The sequence below is a fragment of the Populus trichocarpa genome, chromosome 1, assembly GCF_000002775.5.
Source record: "Populus trichocarpa isolate Nisqually-1 chromosome 1, P.trichocarpa_v4.1, whole genome shotgun sequence".
Taxonomy (NCBI): domain Eukaryota; kingdom Viridiplantae; phylum Streptophyta; class Magnoliopsida; order Malpighiales; family Salicaceae; genus Populus; species Populus trichocarpa.
In genome coordinates, this window is record NC_037285.2 from 23,845,479 (window position 1) to 23,853,166 (window position 7,688).

At 32.2% G+C, this 7,688-nt stretch overlaps 1 protein-coding gene and 1 long non-coding RNA gene across 2 annotated transcripts; one reads left to right on the top strand and one right to left on the bottom strand.

Annotated features, from left to right (window-relative positions):
- Positions 1-3,016: 3,016 nt before the first annotated feature.
- On the bottom strand, positions 3,017-6,118 carry LOC112323255 (beta-glucosidase 12). Its single transcript, XM_052447208.1, has 11 exons — positions 5,969-6,118; positions 5,781-5,850; positions 5,616-5,674; positions 5,437-5,512; positions 5,233-5,310; positions 5,018-5,105; positions 4,481-4,855; positions 4,145-4,359; positions 3,900-4,034; positions 3,682-3,790; positions 3,017-3,569 (listed from the first exon to the last, which is right to left on the bottom strand). Exons 1-11 carry the CDS (start codon positions 6,044-6,046, stop codon positions 3,293-3,295), a joined length of 1,560 nt encoding a protein of 519 aa, XP_052303168.1. The 5' UTR covers positions 6,047-6,118; the 3' UTR covers positions 3,017-3,292.
- LOC127904304 (uncharacterized) lies at positions 5,920-6,215 on the top strand. Its single transcript, XR_008057322.1, has 2 exons — positions 5,920-6,056; positions 6,091-6,215. It is a non-coding gene; the product is annotated as an uncharacterized LOC127904304 (long non-coding RNA).
- The last annotated feature ends 1,473 nt before the right edge of the window (positions 6,216-7,688 follow it).

Here is a 7,688-nt window from a genome sequence, read left to right on the forward strand (position 1 = left end):
CCTATACATAAATCAACTAAAAATTGATCTCATATGAAAAAAAAAATCTCACAACAACATATATACAATTATTAAGAACAAAAACAATTAAAAATAAAATAAAAAACAAATATAGTGAAAAAAATCATGAAAAAAGAAGAAAAAAATAAAAATTTTACCTTAATGTAGTTGCAAGTGAAGCTAAGGAGAGAAAAAAAATTTCATTAAGCATATTAATTAAAAAAAAAACTAAAAGGATAAAAGAAAAAAGAAGAAGAAGACATGCCCAAGCATGAAGGAAAAGAGAAGGAGATGAGGAGAGAAAAGAAGAGAAAGAAATAGATAAGAAATGATGTTTTTTACATATAGTGAAGAAGAAGAAGAAGAAGACATACCTTAATGATGTGTTTTTACATATAGTGAAGAAGAAGAAGAAGAAGAAGTAAAAGAACAAGAAGAAGAATAATAATAATAATAAATGGGTTTGTCTCTTGTGAAATAAGGGGATTCGGGCTTTCTATTGGGGCGCGTTACCGACGGATAATTGAATATTAATATTTTTTAATTATTCCGTCGGTAATTCCATCGGTAATATTTAATTTAAATTTTCAATTTCATAAAAAGTTTTCAGAAACCGCCAAAAAATTACCGACGATTTTTCAATCCGTCGGTGATTCTGTCTGTAATATTTAAATGAAAATTTTAAATTAATTGAATTTTTTCAGAAAACCGCCAAATAACACCGACGACTTTTCAATCCGTCGGTGATTTTGTCCGTAAAGAACAACAATTAATAGTGCAATTGGAAAGTGAACAGTTCTAGAGCTCTCTGGAAAATTCCGTCGGTGATTCCCTTTGTAATTGACATGATGAACAGTGTTCACAGTTTACCAACAAATTTACCGACGGAATAAATTCCGTCGGTAATTCCATTGGTAAAAATGACATGTCATCATTTTTTTTGTTACTTTGTTTTAATTTTTTTCCCACGGTAATTCTCTCAGTATATACCGAGGGAATATTTCCGTCGGTAAAATCCCTCGAAAATTTACCGACGGAAATATTCCCTCGATATTTCCGTTTGTATTTATCAATTTTCTGGTAGTGGAAGTGACTGGGGAGAAATAAGACTCGACTAGACTGCTTCACAAAAACAGTAACCCTCCAAGGAGGTATGGATGAAACATTGATTTTTCCACTTTTATTTTCAATACTAAGGAGTCGTGGTTGGTTAGATGGGGTATTTTTGAAGCTAGTAATGCTTTTTTCCACTTTGAAGATGTGATTAAAGTTCTTGAACTATCTTCTTCGTGAAATGATTTTATTGAAGTGAAATTCATTTTTGAACATGATTATGTTGTTGTGATGAATTGTATGAATAAGACATCTAATAGGTCATCATGGAGATTTCATGAGGTTTTCATCTATACAACTATATTTTCTTCACATTTGCGTTCGATGTCTTTCTCTCATGTTTTGCACGAAACTAATCATAGGACTGATGGTTTCACAAAATAAAGTGCGGCTAGAAGTTGTGACTTTGTTATCGCAGCTTATGCATTCTTTCTTAGCTCAAATTATCTTTGGATTATTGATTTTATAAATTTGCTTTTATTTTTCTTTCGCCTATCTTTTTAGCATTTTAATTCAATCTTCTTTTATATATATATATATATATATATATATATATATATATATATATATCCATCGTATTGAAAATAAATCTAGATTAACTATTTAACAAACAAAGTATTAAAAGTGAATAAGATAACAAATACAAAACATGTTAGTATCAAACATTAAAATCCATGTTGAGTTTATACTATACTTATTCTTACACCATTAGTGTAACCTTTTCACCTTGACATAATAAACTTAGCTAAACATAATGAAGAGGAGAAACATAAATAAACAAGATAAGAACATAAATAAGATATAAGTTAACTAAGTAAAGGAAAGGAAATGAAAAACATAAACAAGAGATTAATATAAACAAAACTTAAGCATTACAAAAATATAAAGAGAGAGAGAGAGAGAGCAAGAACATGATCTTGATCTGAAAACCAAGATGCCTAAATGTATGGCAAATGCCTCCTTTTATAGGCCAAAATTTGGAACTATTGATTTGATGACTAATTGTTAAGTGGGTGGCCATATCTTGACTTGGTGACAATCCTTATCTTCTTGTCTGAACAAAACGTCATTGATAAAGTCAGAATTTGAACATACTTAAATCATGAAAGTTCTAGGAAATTGTCTCAGCTTTCCAGGAAAAAAAATTAAGGTCATTTGGACTTCTAGAACTCGAGATATGGGCTAAACACTGAACAGTGTCTGGGCTGCAGGACAGATTTGGACTTCTCCGTTGTTGCTACAATTTGGACTTGAAAATGGCCTTTTTAAATCTTGGACTCCGCATGAAAGTTTTAGGCTTATGTCTTAGCTTTCCATCCATATAAAGCAGACCTAAATCCAAGATCTACAGCTCCAGATATGACCCGATGACCAAACAGTGTTCTAGTTTGGACTGAACCAGCATCTCTTTTCTAAGTTTGGCCCTCTCTTTATCCTTTCAATTTCAGTACTTAAACTCATCAATCAATCCTTTCATTTATGTGATAGGCATGCATTTAAGATGAATATTTACCATAAATTAAAGGTATTTTATGGTATTAGACTTGTTATTATAAAACATGCTTTAGTTAAGGAGTTATTGATACTTCAAGTGCAAAATGATAATATAAAACCTTGATAAAAATGCACTTTTAAGTACTAATCATTATGCTTGGGTTATTGGTGCTTATAAGAATGTTTTCACACAAAAAAAGACAAATCCTTGATAGTCACTTAAAAAGAAGAAACTAAAAGTTTCTCTTTCTTTAAAAAAATCAAAAATCAAATTAAAGTGCGACATTTGGTTATCCAATGCATTTGTATTTGTTTATACTATAATCTATTTCTTTAAAAAACTTTTGAGAGTCAAATATTACGTTTTTCTTTCTGAAATAAATAATATTAAACAAACCATAATGAATGATGGCGCAGAAGAATTGTATTATTAGTAAATGGATCATAATCAATAATCGAATGAGAAAACGATACAACAGTAAAATAATCAAATTAAATTCTAAAACCATAATTAAACAAAAGAAAGGAAAACTAGAACCATGAATTTTTATTCTTAACCACAGCCTTGAATGAATGAAGTGGTGACCAAATTCTGTTGAATTAATGCTGAGAGCTCTATCTTTCAGCCGTGAAAGCCCAATTTGCAGATGCTAACAACTTTGACTTCAAATCCAGCCGAAGGCATTCAGGCATTTCTTGGCCTTTTAGCATCCCGAACCAAACTATCTTCAATCTTCGACGTTTCATTAGAAGTAATCAGAGGATACGTATGTGGAATAGGACTGTGGGAGTCTCTTCTAAGAAACTGCTTGAACCACTTGACTGATTTTTTAGGATATCGTTTCAAATCATTTTTGTAATCAACATAGTAGAGGCCGAACCTCACAGCATAACCACTTCCCCATTCGAAATTGTCCATTAAAGACCAAGCAAAAAATCCCTTAACATCAACACCATGCTCACTGCAATAAATAAATATTGAATCCCAGTTAGATGGATTTGGTAACTTAATAATATAATTGTTGCTATAGATTAAAAAAACTTATTATCAATAAATGAAAAGAATTAACTCACTTGATGGATCTCAAGACATTCTTAAGGTGGTCTTTGTAAGATTTTTCTCTTATGGGATCATTAAGAGCTTCCTTTAGTGATGAAGCATTGTTATTTTCGTCATCAACCCCTGAAAAAAATCAGTAAAATAAAACATTAAGAACATATATACTTAGTGTTAGAGAAGTACTAAGAAACTTAAATGTAGCATAATGTATGATCGTTCATTTCAACCATACCATTCTCAGTAATGTAAATTGTTGGGTTCCCGTATAGATCTTTGGTGTAATTCAAAAGCCTGCTGATGCCTTCGGGATAAATATAAAGCCATTTTACACCAGCCTGTGGACCTATTGGGATTCCATTTCTCTCTCCTACAAAATTAAGAAATAACAAAGTAAATTAATATTTGATAATTGATTAAACATCATCTGATTGAAAAAAAAAATAGAATAATAAAGAAAAGATATCGATCATTGGTTACCTGTCCAATTAGCACGAGCATCTGACATGAATCCAACACTCTGATAATTTGCATCGATATTTTGAGCATAATATGTTGTGTAGTAATTAATTCCAATAAAATCATACGATCCCTTCAACATCTTAGATTCCTCGGCAGTGAACTTGGGCAATCTTCCACCAACAAAATCATGCATGTTACGTGGATAGTCACCATTAGTTAAAGGATCCATGAACCTGCCACCATAAACAAAAACACTGATTACCTTCTGTTTACACATACATATCAGGTCTTCTCTAGCTGAAATGAGAATTCAGAAAGTACTTTTGAATTTGATATATATAAAAAAATACTAACCAACCAAGCATGAAGTCGAGGCTTCTTTTGGTTGCATTTTGATCATCTTCACTGTTTGAGTAAGGTTCAAACCAATGAGAAACAAGTGTTATCCCAATCTGTCCACCTTGACATGACTGATATTTTTCCTTGTATAGTTTCACTGCCGCAGCATGAGCGAGCAACAAATGATGGCTAACCGTATACACTTCAGTGGCACCAGTGTTTAAGGATCGGTGGGGATCATTTACAACGACAGAAATCCTACCCGGTGCCATCGTGCCCATGTTATAACCTTGAACACTGAACATCCATGGCTCGTTCAAAGTAATCCACTTCTTCACTCGGTCTCCAAACTTTTGGAAACAAAGGTCGACAAAGTCTCGGAAATCATTTCTGGAAATCAATGTTTCATGTGAGAAAATTTATAGTAAAGTTTTGAATTTTAGAGAAGCATATGTCCACAAAGTCTCCAAAATGACAGATTAGATTATAATATTTCGAAGCTACAACAATTTTGGATATTTGAAGAATAATTAACGAAAGGTTGCTACTTACACAATGTTAGGACTTAAGAAACCACCATATTTATCTTCTAAAGCTTGTGGAGTATCCCAGTGAAAGAGAGTAACGTAAGGCTGCAAACCTATATATTACAAAACATCATATAATCAGATGGAGCGGCCAAGATAAACCTTTTGTTGTATAAGAATTTTCGCATCAATTTTTGGCAAAATATTATGATTAATTGAAGGGAAGGGAAAGGTTATAACCATTCTTAAGGAGGTCATCAATGAGATCGTTGTAAAACTTGATGCCTTCTTCGTTTACTCCAGCACTTAACCTGCCATCTGATTTTCCAAAAACAAATCCAACGGAAAGCTATTATATATCAAATGGAAATTCACTCAGTGAAAACAGTGTCATTACTATTACTATGTCAAGAACAAATTTTAAAAAAAAATGAAAAAACTTACGTGGTAATACTCTAGACCAAGAAATGGAGAATCTGAAAGCATCCATTCCCATCTCTTTCATTCTTTGCACATCTTCCTGTAACATTTATCAATTTTTTTTAAACACTAAATTAATCAGAATATAGTTATTTACATCATATAGATAACCACAACCAAAATATGATGAAGAACTCCCATACCTTATAACGATGGTAGAAATCAACAGCTACATTTCCGTTGCTATGATCATTTATTCTCTCTGCAAACGTTGAAAAGTTAATAATGGTGGTTTTCTTAGGACATTAACATAATTCTATTCAACTTTTAGCGAGGGAAGTACAAATTTTAATGAGAGAGATTGGTACCTGTATGTTCCTCAGTGAAAGTGTCCCATATAGCTGGTCCTCTACCATGTTTGTTTGTTTCACCTTCATACTGCATGTCATAATAAAATAATAACGAAAAATTAATTAACATTAGTATTATTTTAAATAATTTTCTGTTGTCCCCTCCTAATTACTGCACTAGAAGCAGCAAAATTTAGAGTATGTACCTGGTAAGCTGATGAGGATGTTCCGAAAACAAAATCATCTGGGAAAGAATAACGGCTGAAGTCATCAATGCTTCCCATTGCAGTCTAAGTATTGAAGCTGGCACTTGGATAAATAGGATTAGATATTATAAAGGCTTGGGCTTAGTGTGTGAAACAGAGGTTTGTTTGGGTACAAAAGAATGTAACGCAAGTTTGTATAATGAGGCAGAGATTCTGTGCTTTTCCTTTTCCTCGATAGGAGAGATGGTGAGTTACAGAGCTGTAGAATGTATGAAGATGTAGAGATTTGATGCAAGATGGCATGGATGGAACGACCATTTTATAGGCACTAGCCTCCCAGCGTGTACAAGCAGCATTTTCTTGACTTTTTTTAAGGATTAATTTTTTGACTTTGACAAAGTTATCTCATATTGCTTCTCAGCGTGAGAACGCATTACTTCATAATTTCTAAGAAGTTTCAAATAATCAAAATAAGTTTTTGTATGGAAGAATTCCAAATAAGATGGCATTTGAAGGTATTTGAAGTTATTTTAGGACATATACGTGTCATGCACGACCCACTTAATGGGAATCACGGCACATAATCACTCGATCAACATATATATATATATATATATATATATATATATATATATATATATATATATATATATGTTGATCGAGTGATTATGTGCCTATATATATATATATATTTATTTTCTTACATACTCTAATAAAAATTAAACAATTTCGTTACATGCGTGCGTTCCTCGTTTGCCAATTACCACTAGCTATGGATAAAATCAAGCTGCCTCTTTAGGGCCCATAACAATAGACTCTTTGTTTTCACCCATCCACTTGGGGATGGTTTCCTAAAATCTTTCCTTTTCAACTTTTCCACGAAGACAATAGATTAGTCCCCCAAATAAAAATCATATTAAAAAAATTTCTCAAAGAAAAACGTTTCGCAATTAGATATTGAGCATATTCTTGGCCATTTTACGACTATACCTCCTTGTAACATCATTAGTAATTATTGTTAGCATGAAAAATCATGACAGTGTTACCATGATATGTCACACGTGTACGGTGTTGCTATGATCATCCTCCTGGATTGGGAATAGTGTGGATGGAAAAGATAAGAAATTATTGTCCTTTATCAGTAGAAAGATGGAAACCAGAGTCGTCACCTAATATTTTGGTTACTAAGAACTCTAACTGGTCTCAGAGTTCGGGTAAGGAGACTGATTGCGTAAAGAGAAGGTATTAGTACTCTTAATACGTCTTATCTGTGGTAAGCTGCATTGTTCATTTGTCTGATATAAACTAAAAAATATTGTGTTTTCTAACTATTAATCTGTTTATTGTCGAAGAATCCTCCTCATTAAACAAAATGATATTTCATTGATATTTTGTTCACTAAGAACCCTAACTGGTTTCAGAGTATAGGTAAGGTGACTGATTGCGTAAAGAGAAGGTAGTGGTACTCCTAATATGCTTTATCTGTGGTGAGCTGTATTGTTCATTTGTTTGATATAAACTAAGAAAATATTGTGTTTTTTAACTATTGATTTGTTTATGGTTGAAGAAAAGTCCTCCTCATAATACAAAAAGATATTCCATAGATATTTTGGTCAGTAAGAACCCTAACTAATCTTAAAGTTCGGGTAAGGTAACTGATTGCGTAAAGAGAAAGTATAAGTATTTCTAATATGTCTTATTTTTGGTAAGCTGCATTGTT

Bases quoted from the DNA above. Each gene is read 5' to 3' on its own strand.
- LOC112323255 (XM_052447208.1), bottom strand. From the start codon at position 6,046: ATGGGAAGCATTGATGACTTCAGCCGTTATTCTTTCCCAGATGATTTT. The intron at 5,311-5,436 runs GTAAGTTTTTTC...TTGGAAAATCAG, and splicing joins TTGGTCTAGAGTATTACCAC to ATGGCAGGTTAAGTGCTGGA. The intron at 3,791-3,899 runs GTATGGTTGAAA...GATTTTTTTCAG, and splicing joins AATTTACATTACTGAGAATG to GGGTTGATGACGAAAATAAC.